The sequence below is a fragment of the Crassostrea angulata genome, chromosome 7, assembly GCF_025612915.1.
Source record: "Crassostrea angulata isolate pt1a10 chromosome 7, ASM2561291v2, whole genome shotgun sequence".
In the NCBI taxonomy this organism is placed as follows: domain Eukaryota; kingdom Metazoa; phylum Mollusca; class Bivalvia; order Ostreida; family Ostreidae; genus Magallana; species Magallana angulata.
Window position 1 is genome coordinate 42,369,513 of NC_069117.1, and position 25,582 is coordinate 42,395,094.

At 33.6% G+C, this 25,582-nt stretch overlaps 2 protein-coding genes across 2 annotated transcripts; one reads left to right on the forward strand and one right to left on the reverse strand.

Annotated features, from left to right (window-relative positions):
- Positions 1-5,280: 5,280 nt before the first annotated feature.
- LOC128193183 (phytanoyl-CoA dioxygenase domain-containing protein 1-like) lies at positions 5,281-13,948 on the forward strand. The gene is made up of 11 exons (XM_052866509.1): positions 5,281-5,394; positions 7,713-7,856; positions 8,518-8,593; positions 9,094-9,141; positions 9,774-9,829; positions 10,141-10,203; positions 10,303-10,324; positions 10,797-10,922; positions 11,334-11,462; positions 11,665-11,791; positions 12,780-13,948. Exons 1-11 carry the CDS (start codon positions 5,365-5,367, stop codon positions 12,835-12,837), a joined length of 879 nt encoding a protein of 292 aa, XP_052722469.1. The 5' UTR covers positions 5,281-5,364; the 3' UTR covers positions 12,838-13,948.
- A 404-nt stretch (positions 13,949-14,352) lies between these two features.
- LOC128193184 (carnitine O-acetyltransferase-like) lies at positions 14,353-25,020 on the reverse strand. Its single transcript, XM_052866510.1, has 14 exons — positions 24,888-25,020; positions 23,516-23,701; positions 21,344-21,424; positions 20,991-21,109; positions 19,939-19,992; positions 19,471-19,639; positions 18,994-19,165; positions 18,403-18,581; positions 18,193-18,293; positions 17,667-17,789; positions 17,022-17,144; positions 16,522-16,720; positions 15,966-16,103; positions 14,353-15,686 (listed from the first exon to the last, which is right to left on the reverse strand). Exons 1-14 carry the CDS (start codon positions 24,912-24,914, stop codon positions 15,471-15,473), a joined length of 1,887 nt encoding a protein of 628 aa, XP_052722470.1. The 5' UTR covers positions 24,915-25,020; the 3' UTR covers positions 14,353-15,470.
- Positions 25,021-25,582: the final 562 nt, after the last annotated feature.

A 25,582-nucleotide genomic window follows, 5' to 3' on the forward strand; every position in this document is an offset into this window, starting at 1 on the left:
GAGAGAGAGAGAGAGAGTTTCTCTGTTCTTGATACATCGATGTGTGATATATCTGTGTGTGATGTGTGATGAATGAATTTTTAGTAGAGTACGTGTTTAATTTTAAAAGTAAAATAAATTTCAATAAAATGATTGTACTTTTGTTATATTAAAAGTTTAAAATCAAAGATTTTTAAACTTATCTATAACAATCTAAAAACAGAAGGTTAACGATTTAAAATTTACAGGCTGCTATTAGAACTTAAGTTTAATTTTTTTTTCTCTCAGATTAATTACGCAATTGAGTTTGTAACAAAAAAAAGAGGAAATAACCAAACAAACGGAGATGCTTTCATTTGACAAAAATGTTAATCCTCTTGACGCTAGTCTTTGATATCTTCTTAAGTTAATCTCCAGGCAAATTAAATAATTGTTGGACAATAGAAGTGTGAAATTATCGTAACAGCTATATGTGTGAATGTTTACTTTTCTGGCATGCCATTACTATCCCTTTGTCATAAAAAAGCAATGCCTGTCAAAAAAAATAATTGTAAGAGAGAATGTTTTAAGATCTGGAAGAGAACGGTTGGGCTAGCTGTGCTGGAACCCCGCACGTTAGCATAAAGTGATATGTTGGGCTAACTGTGCTGGAACCCCGCACGTTAGTGGAGTGTGTGTGATATCGGGCTAGCTGTGCTGGATTTCCGCACGTTAGTGTCGATTTTGTACAAAGAATTATATCGGACTGTCCGTGCTGGAATCTCTGCACGTTATCAAGTTGTTATCTCGGAACTCCGAGAATCGGTTTTCATTGGAATACCATGTACCGTTATTTCATCAACTTAAATACAACTTGTTGAACTTTTGTTTCGTTTTGGAGTTTTTATTCAGCGTAAACTTGAGCGAGTGTAACGAATTGAGCTTTCCCCTGAATTCACCATATGGATTTTAAGAACTTTTACATTACAATTTACAGTCTAGAATACAAATCAAATACAAGATACGTTCGTGAAAGTTGGGTAGTATTTTTAGTAGAAAGCCGATTGGCATGCTACCGGGCTAACCGCAACTTCACGGAAAATTCGCGATAGGAACTTTACATTTAAAATTCATAGGTGAAAATTGGTGTGAGAATCGAATTGTTCCCCGTCCTCTCAACAGAGCGAGTGATAGAAACTCTAACGTCATGATGAACCAACAAGTGCGACCGTCCATCAGCAAGAAGTCCGAAAAACAGAAATTACGGGACAGGAATCGAATGCAGCAGTTTTTGGATAAGAAATTCCAGGGATCTCCGGACTCTGTGTCTCCGCCCGCTACTAACGTTACCATCATAACGACGCATTCGGAAGGAAATCCAACGCAAGCTTCCCATGCGGATTCGGAATTGACCACCACCACTCCGTGTCCAGGTGATGTAGTGGAAACCCGTGCAAACACCGTGGACGAAATAATTAAAGAAAATTCAAAACTGAGAGAACTGAGAGAAATATTAAAGACCTGAATGGACAGTTAATTATATTACAGACCCTGTTACCAAAACAATCGAACTGTGCTGCCTTACAGAGCAATTTAATAGACGCTAAATGGCTTTGAATTAACTTGTATTGTGAATTTTTGTCAAATATGTATGTTTGCATTGTTTTTAAGGGTTAAATTTTGTGTCATAGAAGAACTCTGGGACAGAGTTCATTAAGGCTGTGAGAGAGATTGTTATAGATAAGTTTAAAAATCTTTGATTTTAAACTTTTAATATAACAGGTTAACGATTTAAAATTTACAGGCTGCTATTAGAACTTAAGTTTAATTTTTTTTCTCTCAGATTAATTACGCAATTGAGTTTGTAACAAAAAAAAGAGGAAATAACCAAACAAACGGAGATGCTTTCATTTGACAAAAATCTTAATCCTCTTGACGCTAGTCTTTGATATCTTCTTAAGTTAATCTCCAGGCAAATTAAATAATTGTTGGACAATAGAAGTGTGAAATTATCGTAACAGCTATATGTGTGAATGTTTACTTTTCTGGCATGCCATTACTATCCCTTTGTCATAAAAAAGCAATGCCTGTCAAAAAAAATAATTGTAAGAGAGAATGTTTTAAGATCTGGAAGAGAACGGTTGGGCTAGCTGTGCTGGAACCCCGCACGTTAGCATAAAGTGATATGTTGGGCTAACTGTGCTGGAACCCCGCACGTTAGTGGAGTGTGTGTGATATCGGGCTAGCTGTGCTGGATTTCCGCACGTTAGTGTCGATTTTGTACAAAGAATTATATCGGACTGTCCGTGCTGGAATCTCTGCACGTTATCAAGTTGTTATCTCGGAACTCCGAGAATCGGTTTTCATTGGAATACCATGTACCGTTATTTCATCAACTTAAATACAACTTGTTGAACTTTTGTTTCGTTTTGGAGTTTTTATTCAGCGTAAACTTGAGCGAGTGTAACGAATTGAGCTTTCCCCTGAATTCACCATATGGATTTTAAGAACTTTTACATTACAATTTACAGTCTAGAATACAAATCAAATACAAGATACGTTCGTGAAAGTTGGGTAGTATTTTTAGTAGAAAGCCGATTGGCATGCTACCGGGCTAACCGCAACTTCACGGAAAATTCGCGATAGGAACTTTATATTTAAAATTCATTGGTGAAACTTTGTTGAAATTTAATACATCATCTGTTTCTAGATCCGCGCATACAGTTAGGTAGATCACTTTATGTATCTTGATGTTAACGGAACAATTTGATTTCTATTTGATAGCGTCTTTTAAATATACATGAGTGTAATTCTTCGGAGCTTAATTAATAAATCTAATTATGTCTCTTCGAAAACGTTTAAATTGAGTTACTTTGCTCTTGATTGTTATTTAAAATCATTTTAATAGCATCCATATAAATCGTGGCGCTTGGAACAAACTTAATTACCTGTACATCGCTGATTCATACATTATTGCACAGCTTGCTTTTAATGATGTCGGAGGTTTTTTTCGAGGTTTAATTTTTAAAAATATGCCTCTTTGAAACAAAAATCGGATATGCCATGAAACCATAGAGCACACTCTACATGAAGAAAACTAACCCCTGTAGAATAATGACCCCCTTATAGATTTAAGTTTTTCAGTATTTTTTTTTATCATTTGTGTAATAGTCTTTACAATATCGTAATTTTACTGCAGTTTACATAAAGTACCAGAAATTATAATTCATATTCAAATATAAACTTAAAGTGAAAGAAGGAGTATATCTTAGGAAATAAAAATCCTTCCGTTATAACAAGATACTGACGTATTGCATCGGGGTATGGTTGTCATCTAACGATTACGTTTACGATAACGTACTACAAACTGCTGGGTATGCAAGTGCATCGCCCAGAATTAATGATGAAACCAAAATTATGAAAAGTTTACTCCACTGTTAGGCATTATAACCAAGCTGAAGTTAGCAGGCACTGACAGCAGCCATTACTCAGTAAAAGTTAACGGCCAATAAGAAAAATATTAATCGTTAAAGTACTGAGAGTACTCGAAAAGAAAATTTATTTTACTTTATCATCGAAATACTTTTATCAATATCAAGATGATTAATGCATCAATAGTTTATATGAGCATTGACAACTTTGGATGCAGTAAAGATCGTGTGATCAAAATCAAGGGGGATATAAACCCCTAATATGAGCCCAACCCCCTTATCAACGCTTTTAGAAACAATCTCTTCTTATTATAATCGATCAGTGTTTATTATCTATTAAAATTTACTATAGTCAGGTACTCTTTACAGAATACAGTCTATTAAAATTCTTGAATACGCGGTAACCAATTACTATTCTTGTTTACAGTGGGGGTCATTTTCTTCGGGGGTCATTTTCCTTCATGTTTAACATGAAAAAAATAACCCCTGGGTTTTTTCTTCAGAAAAATACAATTATTCTTCAGCAAGGGGGGTCATTATTCTACGTCGAAAATGACCCCCGGTCATTATTCTACGGGGGTCATTATTCTTCATTACACCGTCTCTAAGCTGTCGATCGAAATGTGACGTCGCTGTGAACTTAGAGAAACTCCTAATGATTAAAAATATAACTAAATAGAATATTTAGCGACTGCTGAATGGATGAGAAAGTGTTCTTAGCTTTTGGTCATCTTATAACAAGAGTTGATAGATATATGATTGATCAACTGCTGGTTAGTGAAACTGTTGATAATTTTGTACACCCTGTAATAGTTAAAATTTCGTTCCTTGGCAGTGTTTTACAAAAGGACTTACGACTTACGACAAAATTAATGATTGCTAATTAATCACCAAATAATCAATGATTGATTCTTATGGCTGGAAAATATAATTATGGGAATTGAAATATTTGTTAACAAATGGTTTTATGTCAATTTTGTTCTCTTAAACCATTTTACGAGACTGTAAATATTTACGACTTTGTCGTAAGTTCTTTTGTAAAATGCGTATTTTTTCAGCAATGTCGCTACCTTCATATCCCGAATGAATCACCAAAGAAAGCATTTTATTGAGTAATTATTTCTTGTGCAAATGAGTATACGTAAAAGTTGAGATATGCCACTGGAGATGAACTCAAAAACCTCTTTTGGGTCCTAATTGTGGTACAAATGTGAACGAATTTTAAATGATTCCAGCATTTTCATATTTCTCAATCTACCTCATTTTTTGTCTTTTCTTTACTTCACAAGGATATTTCTTCAAAGGAGTAGTTTTTCGTCGTCTGTCCAAAGCAGACGACAAGTTATTGCGCAGTCGACCGCTGGCGGAATATATCGACATCTCCCCGAGACGATGAGTCTTGAAATGTTTCAGTCACCATCGCTGTTCTTCCTTCTTCATCAGCAAAGAAAAGAAAGTCAGTAAACTGGCTGGAGAGGTTGATATGAACAAAATGATTCACTCCCCTGGTTATCTTTACTACATTTCTAAAGGTAAGATTTCAAAAAAAAAAAATCTTGTCCGTATAATTTCATCTGTATTTATACTTCAAAAATACGATCCAATACTGACAAATTAAAGCAGTAAATACTATAAAAAGGCTTACTGAGGCACTTATCAAACAGGATGGAAAAGGATAGACGCTTTGATGGGAAAGCACTGGTCAGTTAGGCTGACGGGAAGTCAGTGCTTGACCAGAAGTAAATAGTTAACTTGTACCAAAGATGTTTATATTGAAATGAAAATAGTAACCTTGTACTAAAAATACTTCTCATGAATTTTAAAATTGAACTAGATACACAAAACGAGTTAAGCAAATGTGTTCTAACGGAAAATAATTTTATAGGCTCGAACGGGCTTCCGTAATAAATCGAAAAAAATCTTTTATGACCTAACTGTGGTTTCGTATATGCTGGTCCAATGCTGGTAAACAAACATGGCGCTCTCTACAGAACAAATATCGAAGGTGCGTATAAGTAGGCGTGTAAATCTTGGATACATAGCACGTGGACCATTTCAACCAAATATTCATAATTGATTGAATTCGAGTTCTGTAAGATCATGTTTTTGAGTTGACATTGTTGCAAAGCGTATAACTGAAAACCTATTTATTCTGACATATCTGCATATAGTCTGTTAATCGGTCATACTATAGATATAGGTTAAACTTTTAAGCTCACCTGGATCGATTGTGAAAGTGAAAATTGTCCGTCGTCTGTTCGTCTGTAAACTTTTTATATTCTGTTTTTCGTCTATATAACCATTTGGCCGGTTTCAGTCTTGGCTACCCATGAACAGTGACCAGCACGAATAAAAATGATTCCACAGTAGTATGTCACAACAGTGAAGTGTCCCATATTACCTTAAAAGGAATTCATGCATAAAAAATGGTGTGTGGCTAAACAGAAAAGTTGTACTAATATATTCCATCAAGCTTTTATTTAAGTGTATGTGTATGCATATTCTAGAAATTGTTTAAGAAAAGACTTTTTGAAGCTAATCTTACTACAATATAAATGGCATTCAATCCAGAACAGGAATTACCACTCATCCAGTTTGATTTTTTTCTTACCTGAATGGACCCAAACAAACCCAAATGGACTCAAATATGATGAATACATTAACTTAAAATGACTCGTTTTTCATTACTACCAGTAATCAGGTTTGTACTTTTCAAAAAAAAACTTTAATCAGTTCAATAGAAGAGAGAATCAAAAACACTTGATGTGGGAAGATGAAAAGAATGGATAAAAATGAAATAAATATCCCAATTCCATTAATTTATGATTTGAACATTTCTTTGGCAGTTATTAATTAATAACAAGTTATCAGCTAACTGTAATATAACAGGATTAAAAAGTAATGAACATCTGCTGAAAGCAGAGTCCTGGGGTGCGTTTAACTAAAGAACTAGCGACTAAGTCGTAAATCTTTTAAGTCTCACAAAATGAATCTCAACAAATGGAATTGTTACGTTAACATTCCTGTCAAACAGTTTCAATATTTGTAGGTATTTTTTTCTGGCATTAATTTAAAATTCTAAATAAATTTTGCATTATGTGCATTTTTAATTGTTGTCATATTTTGTAAGTTCTTTTGTAAAACGCGGCCCTGGCTGTAGGCAGGCAAATCACCAATGTTACTATAGCACAACTTCAAAAGTAAACAAAAAACCAAACAGCGTCAAAGTAAAAGCTTTCGCTATACCAAATAGTTACACAAAGAGCCACATTTAGTCAAGAGTGTGGGCATTTTGTTTCTTTTTTTTTAATTTCGAGAGAATTGTCTATCTTTTTTAGTTTTCTTATTAATAACATGTTTGAAAAACAAGACTGCATTTTGGACACGTACAATGTGCATGAATTACCACAAACTACTTTGCTGCGCCTTGAAGAAATGGGGATTGAATATATAACGCTTGTTGCAAAATTCAAGGCAGCAACTCTTGAACTTTTTACTACTAGACAGACATATTTTTGTTTATAGCCGCTTACAAAATTTGGTCGCTCTCTGATGCTTTGCCGACATTAAAAGCATGAGAGAGAAAGAGATTTCAGTCTTTACTACACAATATGCATAAAGACACACCAAAAGAGCCCAGCTTTCAGTACCTCAGTCCTTTGATTGTAATTGTTGTTTTATCACCCATATTTTTAACCTTTGAAGGTAATATCAATCACTACAGGGTTAATATATGCAGTTAAAATGTCCTTCAAGTTAGTTTACTATCATTCTTTCACCAATGAGCTAGATTTACATGATCATGAACTCAGAAGACAGAGAGACTTCACTTATCTTTCGTGCAAAGTTATCAATCACCAGAAAAAAAATCTTTTAGGGTCTGAGGGTAAAGTTACAAGCATAAAGTACAGAGTTTGAAATTCTGTTTTTTGTAAACAACGCTCGATTTGTTAATTTTTACATATGTGTTTTGTTGGTATGAGTTTCAATCGTTTGATCTTGTGTACCATGAGTCATTTTTTCAAAGAAATGGTAATTCCTTACTTTACATTGTAAGTAAACAAATATAAGTTTCAAGCTTGTTTACATACCTCTGTGTCTTTCTTATAACTTGATTTCTAACATTCAAATTTTTGTCAGTCATTTAAAATGGACAAGTAAACCATTTTATAAATAAAATTTTGAACTCAAATCGTTTTAACTCCCTCTTAAGAAGGATGGTCATCTGTTGGTTGGGGATTTTTTCTTGGTGAGAGGATTGTGTCCAGGATATACTTAATTGTTTCAGTACTCTCAGTACCTTGATTGTTTGGGTTTTTTCAGTTTGAGAAGGATGGCTATTTGTTGGTGGAGGATTTCCTCTCTGCAGACGATTGTGACCAGCTGATGTCAGCCTGTCACAATCTTGTGACCGACATGAAGCCAGAGGAACACAACACTGTCTTCACAACTCTGGAGATGAAGCGGGTATGATATGCAGAACTTCTGTATGAAAATATTCCTATGCAAAGGATTATGCCATCCTTTTTTTCTTTTCTTATGGAGAATTCTGTTAAACAACTTTTTTTTCGAGTGTTTGCAAGATTTGCCAAGAACCTATTACTCACTGCAAACTTGTCTTTTGTTAAAAATTTTATCAAATAGCAGCTAGCGAAATTTTTTTCTTACATTTTTTTGAAAGAAGCCAGGAGAGTTGAATCAAGATGATTTTTGTTTAGACTGTTGAGTTAAGATCGATGAGCATGAAAATGTAATCCATAAAAAATAACTCTTAAAAATTTTGCTTTTAACAATAAAATCAACTTTTTAGTTGAATAATTGTAAAACATGGTCCTTTGACAACTTTTTTTAACCGATAACATAGGAATCACTGTTTTGGAATTACTTATGTAAATTACATGTAAATTCATATGCAGTAATTAGTTTTTGCATTTAGAGGCATTTAAAGATCACAAAATTTAATGGAAAAACACAGAATATATCCATACTTTGTCATATTGTAATCCTGACTTTAGATAACTAACGTTTAATTGTTCGTCCTAGGAGAGATCTAGACATGAATACAGAGTTTTTCTAATGTAGTAGACATTAAATGATTGTTTGTTGTATTTGAATGTTCACCTTACAGACATCAGATGACTACTTCATGACCAGTGGGGACAAAATCAGATTCTTCTTTGAAGACGGAGCAAAAGACAAAGAAGGTAACATATCGGCTGGTGTGCTGTCGCAAGTTTAGTTGAACCAGTACACGTATGTGTATTAAGTAGGCAGTATTTTCTTTCCAGTATAACAGGATCAATTATGACGAATGTATCTAGTACAATACATGTATTTGTTTTTGTTTTTCTATAGTTAGATTCACCATAAGATTTGATTGTTCGATATCAGAAATCATGTACTAGTAATAATTTTATATTGCCATCATTCTGTAAATTCCTTATTTTACGCGAGTACTTAAATCCGCAATTCCACAGTTTTGTATCAAATCGCGAGAACATAAAATCAGGATCACCAATTTTTTTGTTATAATTTCCTTTAGTTCAAAACTTGTCTGAAAAATAAAAGCGAGATTTTAAAATCTGCGAGGATTGCTTCTTGCGATTTCATGCGGAAATTTATTCCTCGCGTTTAATTAAGAATCTACAGTACGATTTTCGTACATCAGACATGAACCTGACAAACACTGCCACTGATTTTGTAGGCAATCTGATTGTGGACAAGCACAAATCTTTAAACAAAATCGGGCATGGTAAGTACTCTGTAGTCTGTATAATTCTCTGACATCTCATTTCATTTTAATCTATAAGATAATTCTTCATGAAATTTTAAATGTAAAAAAATTACAGAATTAAGGGGGGATAAATCAAGTTAGCCTGATGCTTGAAGGCATTAAGATAACAAAGCAAACAATTCCTCTGATATCAATTTGGTCAACAACAAATCAATAAAACAGCGAAACATTGTTATAGTGAAACATGCTTATGATGAATTCATGCTTACAATAAAGTCAGATTCAAAACTGTAAGTCTTAAAAGCTATTATAATAATTTGGACAAGATAATTGGTCTTTTCAAGCACTTTCCTGTAATTGTGTTTCATGTACTTGTTTATTCTGAAGAGTGGGCAGATTTGTCAGTAAGGGTCTACGAAGTTACACTTATCAGCTATGCTCAACAAAGCTCATCAATGCTATTTAATTTTTTTACTGTTATTTGTAAAAGTGCCCAATTTTTTGGTTTACCGGGATTCCAGATAAAAGATAAGACCTTCGAGCAGATTTACTGGTATTACTGGTATGCCAAGGACATCAGAATGAGTTGGTAAAAAAATCACCAATGAGATCACTTAAGCTCTAGTATATCATTTTGTTTGTCTCAACAGCTCTTCATGTTCTTAATCCTGCTTTCCGAAAAGTCACTTTCGATAACAAAGTTAAGGTATGTCAGTACAGTACATGTACATATAAAATAAAAATGTTAGATAAAGTCAAAAATAAAATACATTTTTAATATTTTTAAATGAATTAACTTTTCAACATCATCATCATCTTCATCATCATCATCATCATCATCATCATCATCATCATCATCATCATCATCATCATCATCATCATCATCATCATCATCATCAATCTTCTTCTTCTTCTTCTTCTTCTTCAATGATATTTTGTAACTATCCAGCAGTAAACATTTCTTTCATTAACAATTATATATGGAAGCCCTAAAATATGACCTGTTTTATTCCATAGGAAGTAGCTAAGAGTTTGAAGTTGGAAGACCCAGTCATTTGTCAAAGCATGTACATATTTAAGGTACAGTAAGCTCAACTTGAAACTACTCCATAAATTTATGAATTTTGCAGAGAAAATGTCTTCAAACTTCACCTGGCTATTGTTTCTACTTGTTTTCAGCAACCAGGAATTGGTGGAGAGGGTAGGTACAATCATCCTATTCTGAAATGATTGCAAAGTTCTGCCCTCAATCAAAATTAAGGCTAGAACCTGTATTGTATCAATACCTCTGTAGCTTGGCATACTGTAAGTTGATCAACACCATAGGTGCTCCCCAGCTTATTTTGTGAACAACGAATGATATCTATTTATATATGTCTATCCTCTATACTATAAAATCAATAGCATTTAGTAAAGTCCTTGATTTAGGAGAAGCAGATTTCCACCAAAAATGCTAATAATAATACACATTTACATTATATGATGAACATGCAACTTCCAAAATGTTTTATTTTCATTATGAACTACCTGAATTGCTAAGGTTACCGTGATGTTGCACAGATAGATCTTTTGGGGTGTTTCAAAAATGTTAAAAACATTTTACATTTGACAAGAAGCTCAAGTTCAACAGTATTTGTGTAGCAAGACATTTTAAGGTTGCTGTTGTGTTTCAGTGGTTCCCCATCAAGATGCCACATTCCTGAACACCACACCAATGAAACTGTATGGACTGTGGATAGCCCTGGAGGATGCCACATTAGAAAATGGCTGCCTCTGGTTTATGCCTGGCTCTCATAAAGGTGTGTATGTTGGGTTCCTGTGCAAGCCACTTGGTATATTTCAAAAGAAAGCACTGTCTTTATATAGTCTCCATACAGAATGTTATAGCTATTATAGACTATTACATTTGTTACGTACAACAGTATACAATCAGATTGGTGTTTTGTTGCTTTAAATAAAGACTGCATGTATATTGCAGATTACCATAATTTATTTTATCCATGCATTCTAACACTTCTTCTACAACTTACATGTAACACATGTGAAGACCAATCAAACTCAGGTCATACATATGTCTAAATTTTGTGATCACCCCATACCCCAAAATTGAAATTGCCACAAAATTTAATTAATGAATTACAGGTAATTCACTGTGATAATACATGGTAACACACAAAAAAATTATCATTTCAATTATATTATTAATGTAGATGGTCTGAATGGAGGCAGGCAGATGATCCGTAATCCAGACAAATCAGAGGGTCAGCCCCTGACCATGTTCACAGCGCCACCTGTCCAATATGACAACAGCAAATTCATCCCAGTTCCTGTCAAAAAAGGTCTTCTTTCTTTTAAAAACCCCCAAAATTTGACTTTCCTCTATACATGACTATTTTTTAAGTTTGAATTAATTGTCAATCCTCATGTTTGTTTGCGATCTAGCTGTCATCTGCTCTCTGTTTGAAAATCATCATTTCCTTTTCTTCCTAGTATGTGCCTTATCTAATTCCTTCCTCTCCTTTGTATTTTGTTCATGTTCAGGCAGCATGGTGGTCATTCACGGAGAAGTGGTTCACAAGAGTGAACCCAATAAGTCAAACAAGTCTCGGCAAATCTACACCTTCCACCTGTTTGATCAAAAGAACACCACCTACAGCAAGCAGAACTGGTGGGTACAAGACATGTATGTTAATCTAAAGGGGGCTAGGTGGTCATGGCCATTTTTGGACTATTTAAATCTCCATAATATGAAGAATTCTGTTTAAAGATATGGGAAAACACACCAATTTTAAAGCTCAGGTACATGTATATGGAATTTTTCTTCACTATATGAGAGTTTATTGTAAACCAACTATTATATGTGATGACTATATTTTGCGATTTACATGACATGATCTATTTTGCGGGAACAAATTTTCATGACTTAGCCTCATCCACACCCAATTTTTTATTACATTACATCTAAATGGAAAATACTGGTCCGTGGCAAGAAATAATCGGGACAATCAGGCTTTTGTGAATAACAGTTTGTTTACAGTATATCTACAATAACGTATATTTTTAACGTTGAAGGTAGATCTGATTGGTTAGTTGTTGACCACCTAGCCTTACTTAACAGCTACATGGATATTTTAAATTTGGAATACTGTATACAGGGAAATATTCGCCCCCGTTTTATTTTCGCCCCTTTCACCCTTGCTTCCAATGGGCGAATTTAAGACTGGGTGAATTCATATGCCTCAAATTATCTCTCTTTATACACAACTGTGTCAAGGTCGAATTCCAGACGGGGCGAAACTGTTTGCAAGTGTACAGGGGCAAAAATGACATGGGAGGAAAATAGCTCTGTATACAGTAGTTTAAACTCATGATAGCCAATTTTCATGGATGGTCAATTTTTTGAAAATTGGAATGAGTTTATTTTGCCTCTGTATATAAAATGACATAAAGTTGGTGAGTTGATTGTTGCCAGTACTGCGTTAACTATATAGGAACATGTTTCTGTACTACAGCGTATCTTTATTACTTTTATTTATAATAATGAAACTCGGCAGATAAATTGTTATGATTCATATCTGCAAATAGCTACATGCATGTACATACATTTGTATATATATATAAGTATTCTACTAATTTGTAACTTAATCCTTTGCCAGGTTGCAGCCCACAGCTGAGGTGCCATTTACACCACTGTATCCAACCACCCCTGCCTAATGGTGCCTACATGTACCCACCCAGATGGGCTCCTCCCCTGATAACAAGTGGACAGTTATCACTATATATAGTCATAATAGTCAGAGTTTATGGTAACGCAGTATCCAGTTTCGAAGCAGTCAGTTTAACTAGTCATAATTAAAGTTCATGCATTGTATCAGTCGTGTGACACATGTTCTATAATGACAAGAAAATCGTCCTGTAATCAAATGACAATTTTAATTTTGTGTCAATGAATTCAACATTGTATTCTGCTCAACATATTTATAAGCTTCTTGCAAAATATAGACCTATGTACATGCATGTATACATATATTTGTGTTTCATATACCAGTAATCATTGGACAAGATGAAGGGTGATTATTCGTTACTATACTTGCAAATTGGCTTGTTTTCTGTAACCATGGTAACTAATTAAGAGAACAATAATTATTTTTTGATCTTAGGTATGGATTCTTGGGTAAACTGTATGTACATCACTTGTGATTACATGTACCACGATATTTGAATTGTTTTACATGAAATGCAGGAATATTTTCAGCTCTATCATATTACTAATCACTAATTATCTTAAGGAGGCTGGGTGGTCAATAAATTAACCATCAGATTTACCTAAATTTTTAAAAATGACGTCTCAAGCTATATACATTAATTTTGTACAAAAAATTTCAAATACATAACTATAAGCTTTAAAATTTTAGCATTTTCCTAAGTCTTTATATGGAACTCTTCTTATTAGGAGATGAATATAGCCTAAAAAAGGCCACGTGACCATCGAGCCCTCTTAAGGAGGCTGGATGGTCAACAAAGTACCCATGAGATCTACTTTTAATTATTAGATATGATTATTTTAGCTATAAACTATCATTAAGTAAAGAAAAATTCTGTATAATTTAGCTTTGAGATTTTCCATATCTTCCTATAGCTATATACAAAGCTCTTCTTCTTTCGGAGATCAATAATAGTCTAAAAATGGCCACGGCCATCCAGCCCTAAGGTGCTAATGGGATAATTATTCATTTTTATCTCTGTCAGTTAATTTTAACCTGATACCAGTGCGTGTATTTAGTATTGATCGATCAATTTGTCAAATAAATTTTTATTCTACCAACATATTTGTATCTTTTTTATGTAATTTATTCCATCTTACAATAATAAAAGCTAGTACAATGTAGAGATACTAACCATACATGCATGTCAGATATAGAGCACACACATATAATTAAAGCCCAGCAAGGAATGTAAGTTCCACACAGTTGCTGTAGGATCTGTTTTTTGTGCGAGTACATGTACTTAATTTTGTAATAAAGCCTTTCATTTAAATAAAAAAAAATTCCAGAATATAAGTATAAAAATCATGAAAGCTGAACTTTATCTTAGTTTCACATAGCTCACATCTAGTATGAGAGAAAATAAAAACTAGTAAATTCAAGGCCAATTTCTATTTTAACTTATGGAGACTTAAAATTTACAGAAGTGGAATTAGGGTGCAAAGGAAAAACAACAAGGGCTATCTGTATTAATATGTATTGGTTTATTGCAAACAACCAATGCATAACTTAAGTAATCACAGCTACGGAATGATACACTGAAAAACATTTATTCAGAAGGTAAAGTCTTATAAAATGCACAATCATATTGTCAGTTAATTATAGGTCAATCATTCCTCTGCATCAAAACTGTGCATGCAAGTTCAATAATGTATGTCACACATTTACTACAAAAATATTGCAAACAATTGACCTAGCTATCTTTTATCAAATGGATTTGTAAAGGGTTTATGGGGCAGCTGACTCCATGCAGTTTATCAAAAAACATAAACTGCTCCAACCCAGTTAATACAAGAACCAAATAGGTTGCTATTAAATTCTTTCCAAGAATATTGATACATTTTTTAAGCTACCGGTAATCTTTTAAAATGTGACGTAGGCACCATTGATCAAACCTTTTTTTTCAAGCCATTCAAATAGCCCCTTTCAATTGTTTTAATATAAACATGTATTTCTAACAATACATGTTTCATCAATTAAAAATACCAATGTACACACACAAACGCACACACAAAGCAACAATATGAAGCCTTGCATATGTCCAACCAATTGGCTTAAAGCTTCAACTAGATTGGCTTCTTTTGTCTGTACTGATATTACAAAGGGGGACTTTTAGATAAGGCTATCTTCACGTCTTAAAATAATTTGTGGAGGTATTTATAATGCTTTAAAAAGTCTATTGAAGCACAAAGATAAATGGGCTAGGGGGAGCTCATTCAAAGTGTACATATACCTACAGTCATGTACATAATATGGATTTATCCAATTTACTAAACAATTTAACATTGATTGTTATGAAAAGCAAACTATCGTTAAAAAGGGTGCCATATAACATCTTTAAGATACAAATTGTAATCTAAATAGTAGGGGAAAAAACACCATATGCAGCACCAGAGTTGATATGTCTACAGGTCAAGCAGTTTAACTGATTCTAAAACATTCATAACATTGAATAATCACTCCATTTTTTCATCACAGCATCAGCATTCACAACTAAAACATGCAATTTTTTGACCTGAGAGCATGCATTTCTATGTATATACTTCATAGTGTTGTCATACAAAAAGTTAACAACATAGACTGTTATAATTTTGACTGAATGCTTCCTTCTAAAACAGATTTCATGTCCAATAAAGACTGCTGGATTGAGTCTTTAAATCTCTTAGAATCAGTGTCTGGGCAGCAGTTGAAGGCAGAAACGCCTAAGATGACTTGTTTTTCTTGGGGATTGTAACACACACCATAACCATCAGGAACAGTGGGGCCGAACACCAGGCAAGCCTCGTACTTGGCTGGTACCTAAAAGATCAGGAGAAAAAAAAACAGCGTTATAAACACACATTACCGGTACTATGCATGCACGATGATTGTAAGGAGACATGGACATTTCTTGAGAGCATTAGATTTATTGTACATTACATTTTCCTAAATGAAGGTGAAAGGTATAATCAATGCCAGGAAGGTTATTTTTTTTCACAATCATAAAACTAAAATTTTAGCCAATCAACGTTTAATAAATTTTACATTAAATTTTCATTTGATGGCACAAGTAATTCATCATTTAATGGATTTAATCACCTGACTAGTGGAAACATTATGGTGGGAGCTGAGGGAATAGGCCACATCCATGTGTAGGGCTGGCACTTTCATATTGTTCTCCAGGGCAATCAATTTGAGTCCCAGCAAATGCCTGTCAATCCCTTGTCCTTTCACTGCCTGCATCGTAAAAAAAAAAACCCTCAAAAACAATAGTAGCAACATTTCCCTCTACATTGTTAATTCAATATTTGCATACCTACAAGTATACTGCACCTTCCCTCTAGATTTTTTACTACCACCAGTTTCATATCAGAAATGAATTAAAAATAAAATAATTGATGTTTTTGATCAGTGTATCAAAGGAAAATTTGACCAGAAAACTTCATCACTCATATTTTGTAAGGTAACGCAAAAAAAAAGAAAGTAGCGGTAAAGTTTCTTTCAATATATGCCCTAAATTTTGAAAGCAAATTCCACAATGTTAGGGATTGCAAGTACTGTTCATAAGTCATAACACAATGTTAATATACATGTATTGTTTGAATGGAACATATTTCCATCTGAAGTTTATCATAAGGGAAGAAACAGAGCTGACCTCTGCCACGTAGTTTTTATGCCCAGTTACTGCCTTCCTTAAGAGCTCCGCTTTCTTCTGCTTGGACAGGGAAGGGTCCATCATTCCTTTCGAGAACTCTAAGGATTCAATGGAGCATGACCTAATGGTGTCTGTCCTACCAAGCTGAAACTGTCGCAACGATGCCGTCTCATAAGTAGCACATGGCTTGGAATACAACCTTTTAAAACGTTAGATTGTTCAATTAAAATAATTATAGCCTACAAACATGGACAGCAACTTAGGTAGAAGCAGCATTCTTTTAAATTTTTTAAAAATATTTGTGCACAGTTCTGTCACTCATATCTCAAAACAGTAAGTATTTTAAGAATTTTTTTTTTTTAATTTTGAAGTCAGAAATCTATTGAACTGTAGTGCATGTAATAAAATATATGTTTATACATAATCAATTCGAGAAAAAAAAAAAAGAAAAAAAAAAAAGATGTCCAGGGCATTAATTCATACAGAGTAAAGATGTCTACCTGAAATAGGCCAACTGGAAAGCCATCTGGAGATAGCTATCTGGACTCAGTTTCTGGCTCTTGGGGAAGTTCTTCCCATACTCGGTGAATTTAAACACAGTTAAATCTACATCTTTCACCATGCTAAAATAAGAAAGAGATATTTTAACATCAAAACAAAATCAAAATGATGAACACTTACAAGTTAAAAATAAGTACAAAATAACTGTGATACAGTTAAATCTACATCTTTGACCATGCTAAAATAAGAGATATTTTAACATTAAAAAAAAATCAAAATGATGAACACTTACGTGTACTTCTCCATGCTTTAATGCAATTATCAAGCACAGAAAATTAATATCTGTGTAAAATTGTGACAATTTATAGCTTTCGTCAGGAATTTTAAAATCTCGCGTATATTTATCGCACACTGTTGGCTACAGTGTACAGTATAAGAAATGATGACTAAATTCCGGTACACGTGATTATACTCTTGCAATTTTATCAAATACAGTGAAATCATGAAATTAAGTACCGGTAAAAGGAGAAATTTTTAATTCATGTATTGAGTATTTTATATATTGATAGTACATGTACTTTTCTTTCTCCAATAGGTTGCATAAACATGTGCAATGTAAAAATTGCTGAGCTGAGTATTCTTACGAGTCTAAGTTTTCTGCTGCTTCCTCTAAGTTTTCCTTTAATGCGGGGAAGGAGAGGTTAAATTTCAGCTTTCTTGGAGGTATGACACCTGGGGCCTTTGTGGAATTGTCTGCATTTTTACTGCTGAAATATGAAACGAATATGTTTACTTTCTAGAAATTGGGTATGTCATAATTTCCAACATGTTGTGAATATTTTTAATTTCTTTGCTGAAAATGCATAAATACAGTGTATGCTTAATTAAATACATATACAGTTGAACTTTAATATCTCGAACACTAATATCCTGAATACAATGGATATGCCAAACTGATTTGTAAGTCCCAACCACTTATTTTTAAAGTATTTAACCCTCAATATCTCGAATACTAGGATATCTCGAAGTTTTAAGCTGTCCGATCTGGTTTGAGAAAACGAAGTTTGACATTTTGTTCCAACAATTGAGTATGATGCAGTAATAAGAATGGGTGCAATAATGATGGGTGCAATAATGATACACATATTTTTGTATATCAGAATCACTGACCAGTAATCCAGAACATGATCCACAATGGATATAATGGGTGGCCCCTCTGCTGTGGTGTGTTCATAGTTTAACCCACAGACGCCATTCAGCCCTACAATAAACTATAGGACACAAAAATCAACAAAAGATGTTGACTTGAAAATAAAATTCATTTCACTTACCAAAAAATGGAAAAATTTCATAAAATATTTGTGATGATTTTGGACAAACCTGTAGTGTTTTGTCAAACCAGCGGTTGGCTGAGTTGAATTGACTCCCTCCTCCATGAAGCATCATTTTGGCTGCTGTGCTGTCCTCCTCCCCAGGAGCACTCTCGGGCAGTTTGTTGTCTATACATATCACACATATACTGCGCTGCAGAATCTCTAGGGAAGCTTTACTTTCTTTGTCTACAAAAAAATAATTTCTATTAAAGATTCCAGAAACAAGCTTATTCAGTTATAAGTCTTACAAACTGTACTACATTACATGCATATTTTCTCTACTTTGTTTGCATGTACCGGTATATTGCAACTGTTGTACATTTTAAATCTTTTCCTATAAAATTACAACAGTCTATAGTATTTGCATATCATCTTACATATACACTGAACAAATAAATAGATACTATAGTACTGTATATGAGTAAACAATCCTTGTTCATCTTATGAGAGGAAAAATGCCCACATCTTCTGTACTACATGGTACATATACATGTACACATACCAGTACATGTACCAGCCACTACATCATGACATTAACAAGTTTTAAACTCCTTCCTTTCATGAATTTGCTGAAAGCAATCACCTCAACCTTGCTTACCTTTAGCGAGGAGTTCGTAAGCCTTAGCCCACTTGTTTCTGTTCTCTGTGGTCAGAAGACCAACTGGAATATCGGATTCATTTGACTGGTTCACGATATTCTTTAGCTGTTCATAGATTTGTTCAGTACCCAGGGGCTGGTTGTCACTGCCATAACACTCCAAGAAAAAGAACTGAAAATACAACCCCCCAAAATAAGTCAGGTATATATATAAGTATGAATAATTCATATAAGCATTGTCTTGTTGAATCTGATTTATTTGCAACATGATTTTCTTTGTATGTCAGTTGGCGAGCTTTCAGAAAAATCACCAAAAGATCATTGAAAATGGTTTAAAATTTTTAATCCATCACTATGGGGAATATTATTATTATTTCAGAATACTAGTACAAAAATACTTATAAATAATAAAAAGTTATAGAATACTGCATTCAACTGGTACAAAGGTTTCTTCATTCATTCACTAAACTTACGTACAGCATTGTTATGGGCAATCACTAGGTGCCTCGGGGGGTTGGCCTCATCTGGGGGGTAACACACCCACGTGTCCTTCTTCTTGCCGGGGATGCGACAGCCACAGAGGATCTTGTAGTACTGCATCATACACAGTGACTGCTTGCCCATCTTCTCCACTGGAAGGGTCTGTCTGGCAATAAAATCAGGGATAATTGTTCATCTTACTCAAAACTTTGTCAGGACCTGGTTCACTCAACTTGTCTCTTCTTTATACCGATACAAATACACATCTTTCTTTCTGGACAATTTGTAATGTACAAATTTGTCATGTACATGTACTCCAACAAAAAAAATTGACTGAGCGATAAATGTACATGCATAAAATATAATCTCACTTTAATATTCAGAGAGTTTTTCATTTTCAGTATGAATCAATGCAATGAACTGGTACAATTTACTGCAGTCATTCACATCTGACTAATTACTTACTGGTCTATCATTTTTTTGTAGTCTAAAAGTCCAGAGATCAGCTTCGCTGTAAACCTAAAATTAAAAGGACATACAAACATGTGAGATAACAAAATACTGATCAGCAAATTACTTTTCAATTAAGGTAATTTAAACTTAAATTATTCCCTTTTTGGGAGATTTATCACAGCCTGAGTTGTTCCCCTTGTCCCACTCTTTTGGGAACACCACCTACTGAATTACATCTTAGCCTCACTTACTAAAAACAGGGAGGTTATTACATTTTAGATGTCTTTTGCATGAGTTGTCCCCTCTTGTAAATGAAACACTTAGCTGGACTGGGAATTACACGTAACTTTACTGGAAAGTGGAAAGTCAAATTTTGTATCTGAGTTATCCTTTATTTCCCTTGCTGTGTGTTCTTTTAAAAGAATACCGCATAACATGAAAAGGGAGATAATTTTCTTCATGATCTCATACTATTCTGTTTGGAGATTAAGACGCTGATGTTAAGGTGTCACACTATTATACCTTGGTTGTCCCTCTTTGTCTGTGCTTATTCTAATTCTACTAAAGGAGCACTTATTATATAAATAGTGCCTGTTTGGGAGGGTAACAGTTGAAATTGTCACCCCGAGAAAACCATTGTCAACCGACGCGACGCGGAGGTTGACAATGGTTTTCTAGGGGTGTCAATTTCAACTGTTATCCTCCCAAACAGGCACTATTTATTTTGTTATACTGAATGTCTTTTTTAAAATTTTTAAGAAAATTTTACTGCTTTTATATAGGAATAACATGAATTCTACAGCGAACCGTACGCGCATAATTTTCGCGCATGTAACATTTTTTAATGTTACCCGTTGCCAAGTGCGTTGCTAACGCTGAGGGTAATAGTAAATATTATTAACTGCGTCTTAACCAATCAGATTTCAGTATTTAACATGAAAGTATAACAATACATATTATACTGGGGATGCCCCACCATTGTACTTAAGTTATCCCTCTCTCTCTGTAGTTCTGTTAGGGGGACGCTGCATTACATAAAGGGGAGATAATGACATTGATTGTACCTGAGTTGTCCCTCTTTGTCCGTGTAGTTCTGTTTGGGGAACACCACTCCCGGACTGACGTTGACTGTCACCGGCTGACGGAACTCCAGGTAGGCAACATTGGTCCACCAGTCGGACAGCTTCAGAGATACATACATATGTAGAAAAGTGTAGAAGCTGTGACAGTCTTAATTTTTGTAATTTTTTCTTGGAGTTAAGCATGCACAATGTCAGTGACAGCTACTAAAACTCTTTTTACCGGTACTCATGAGTGGTAATTCTTTTTTATTTAACCAGCTGTGTTTATGATTAGTTTCATACGTATAAAGAAAATTTATATACTATTTTCTTCAAAAATGTTTAAATTTACCTACCCAGTTTGTCTCTCTTTGAGCCCGTTTCTCCAGCAGTGTCTGCAGTTTAGGACCTGGATCTCGGTTAAAGTCTTCAACTAACTGTCAAAGATTTAATCAATAATACGTTTTATAATTTAAACTATGGCAAATTCTGCAAAATTTCCACATCTAATCAATATAAGTTACCTCTTTCACCACTTATACAACTCAACAGCTTTAGCATCGCAGGAAACCAACGGGCAGTCTCGTATATGCATTCTGAGTAACTCAGTGAGACTGGTCATGGGTTTCCGACGATGCAGCCTTAGTGGTACAGCAGTTGGCTATTTTAATAACAAACTGAAAGTCATATGTTCAAAACCTTTGTGCAAAAGAGTTTCCATGGTTAAGCTATTTCATTCATACAAGAAGTGTTACAAGTATAGCACTCTCTTTTTTCATCAAGATGTTTGGAGTAAGAAAGATTATGCAAATGAGACCATATTTCATTGAGGGTCATTCATTATGCAGTGTGCATTCTCACAAAAACAAAAATCGCTTCAAAGATCAAAGGTTGAGAGAGCTAATCATAAATATAGATCTAACCTTCAAGCTCTTCATCCACACTTATAAACATCTCCACATAAATGTATAAGATTCTCAAGAAGGATTAAAGTTACAGGATCAATCAATTTACTGTAATAATTCTCAAAAAGAAAGGCATCTTGATATATATGTAGATGTTACAGTTATAATTCTAACAAGGCATTTGGTTAGTTACTGAAACAGGCCTCGTACATAAATCACCAAAAACTGGTTCATCACCAATAAATTGTGAAATAAAGTCATACTGTTTAAAAGTTGATACAGTTTCTATTATTTGCTAGATTTTGTCAGCCACACTAACAACACATATATATCAACAAATACATGAAATGTAAAATCTGTAGAGATAAAATCTCAGTATGTTGCATGAAGCTAGTTACAATAAATTGTACATCAATTGTATTATCAATAAACAACAGCTTTTAAGAGAGATTTTATCCTTTTCTTTTAATGATACAAAGCTTCTAATACCTATGTGAAGTATATTTAAGTGATCATGAATGTCATCTAGCTGGGATATCGGTAAATTAAATACTGTCAACAGAGACTCTAAAGAACTATATATGATAAGAGTTAAATTTGGCCCCCATAATTCACCATTTTTTAAAGTATTTCGGTTACAATAAAATGTTATGTTATAATTTAGAAGAGTTCATATAAAATATATTTTTCACATATTTGTTTGATTTATTTGCACTCACTTGCAGTATATGACGTCAGAAGTGACGCTATTTCAAAAATTCAATCAAAATCAGTCGAACTTGACATTTTTCTCATCTTTTTACGAATGGGAAATATAGAGCGCATGCTTGAACCAGGACAAATTTTTTGTCACTTATTAGTCTTGGCTAAATACATCTCTGATTAAAATATTTTGTTGGTTCAAGCATGCGCTCTATGTTTCCTGAAAGAAAAACTTCTTGAAAACAAGCTTTTTTATGCTAAAATGCAAAAATAGCGGGAAAAGGCTGTCTTTACAATGCCGTATTTCTAAATTGTGGGTACTTGAATCAAAATGAACATTAAGTTAAAACACGACATATATATCTGTACAAAGAAAACAAAGAATTATAGTAAAATAATGATATTCCTTTTAGGGGGCCATTTTAGGCCCATACCATATATAGTCCTTTTGGACTTTGATCAGCAAATGAATGAGGAGTTGAGGCCAAGTCTTCAAGACTTAAAAACAAACACTTAAAAGAGTTGAAAGTACACATATTTTAAATGGACTTTGTACATGTTTCTTACACGTAAACTGCAATATCACATATAATTAAGCTTGAACGAATACATTATAAACATTTGAAGCTGTGAGTGACCCAGATTTTGTTTTCAATGCACAAGGTGACCCAGATTTGGCAAGTTCACATAATATAAGATAAGGATTGTGTTCTAATGAGTCAAAAATGGTAGTTTTGATTATTTTATGAAAAACTACATTTAATAAATATCTACTATTTTATTATCAAAATAAACATACCCTAATTTAACACTTCAATTTCAAAACCAAGAAGAATTTTGTCAATTTATGAAATTTAATTGCTCACTTTCTGGAAAAAAAAATATGAAAATTAAACTAAAGTGCACTATCTCATTAATCACCTTTTCAGTTTTTGCATACTCTTCGTCTGTCAACAAAGGTCGCACTGAGCGCAGGTATTTCTGGAGGGTCTGATCTAGGGCAGGGACAGGGAGTTTGGGGAGGGAGTCCTGGACAGAGAACATCCTCCCCACAAACAACTTCTCATTGGTCTGCATCTTCTGGAGATTACAGGACACACGGTGGAGCTGCATAATTAAAATAATACCTTGATCAAGATGTCTGAATATTTATATTCTTTGTATATCCTGATATACTGTGGTTTCATTAATATTCAAGGGTATCAATTCTCGTGGATAAAGTGAAAATCACAGTTTCAAGGATACGTAAATTCGTGGCCAATGACCCTATCAATACAAACTGGTAGTAGAAAATGCACTTCAATGAACATTTACATTCATGGTTAAACTTAAAAATGAAATCCACGAAAATTGGTTTTCAACAAATATTGATGAAACCACAGTATATATACCTGTACCTGTATATAAATCAAGATACAATGTACTGATTCAGCAGTTCAACCATTCAACTTTAAATTAACTATAAATGATAGCTTTTACAATATGAATTTAAGCACGCTACTATACCTTTCTTGTGTACTTTGATTTATCAAAAAATCAACAAATGTCAAAAACTGTCAAGCGTTCCATATAATGAAAGAGAGATAACTCAGGGAAAGTGATCTAGATTGTGAACTTTGGACTAAACTATCTTAACCTATCATCAACTATAGAGCATGTACAGTGATTATGTGGCTCACAGAAAAAAAAAATGTTCCAGGTGCCACACTCATTTAATACACATATGTTATTCATCTGTCAAACTTGATGTTAATGTAGCTTATCAATTCATAAATTAAAAAAAAGAGGGTTTTTTTAATAATTTTGAAATGTAAACATTACATCATTATGTATCATGATTTCAAAGAGACTCACATGGGGAAAACCTTATCAGTATTGCTGCTATGCCTACACATGTATTTCTGTTCTACACTTGACCACAAATGCATGGTTATAACAGTAAGTAAAGTATAGGAACGTGTTACATTTTCTTATCTACAAGTATATATCTATGAAGTCTAGACTCTATATCTACTTATATCGTCAGTAAGCGTTTTAACTTTTCATCACTAGTACTTGATATACATGTATATGTCAATGTAAATGTGTTTCATTAAAATATATTCATATTATATGACAGTTAAATAGTAGAACTCAGTAGGCTTATACGGTGCATTATGGAAATTAAATGCAAATATACATGCAAGACACGAAAAATCTGCAGCGTTAATTGCCAGTAAACTGAACAAACTGTATTAGCATGACTAAGGGAAAAGCTGAATAGATTGCATACATTCTAACAAAGTTAACTCACCCATTTTACTCTTGCAAATCTCAACATTTTTTCACTATTATTACTACTATCAAAATTTACATAGTGGTCATGGTAGATAAAACGTTTGAAAGATAATGCTATCACTGTCCTGTTTTAAAACTTTAAACAGACACAGATCATAGTTATCACTACAGGGATTTTCTCAAAACAGTAAATTACGAATATCACTTTCTATCATGTATTTATCCCTTTTCGGATATACATATACCTTTTTATGAAGATTTGTCCAATATAAAAAGTTCATTTTTTCACACCCACCATTATTTGTATCTACCAGAGACATAAATAACGTTATTTATGTCTCTGACTGTATCTACTTTCAAAATAAACTTTATAAAATCGATTGCATAACATACATTTATCTTGTTGAAAGTCTTTAGCCTCCATCTGTCAGCACAGCATTTCTTTACGATCGATTTACGATAGTCTTTTAGAAGAGAGTTACATACATGTATGTATGTACAGTATCAGATCGGTAGTTTATATATAAAAATATCCTACTAAAACATGTAATTTTTACCACTCGTAATTATGATATCACATAAATAATTACTATGAAACATATTTCATATCAATGAAAATAAACACATACTAACTGCATGTTAAAGTGTCCGTCGAAATATAAAACGTAACCTTGCTAAATTGAAGCTAATTACAAGTTAGTTACATATAAT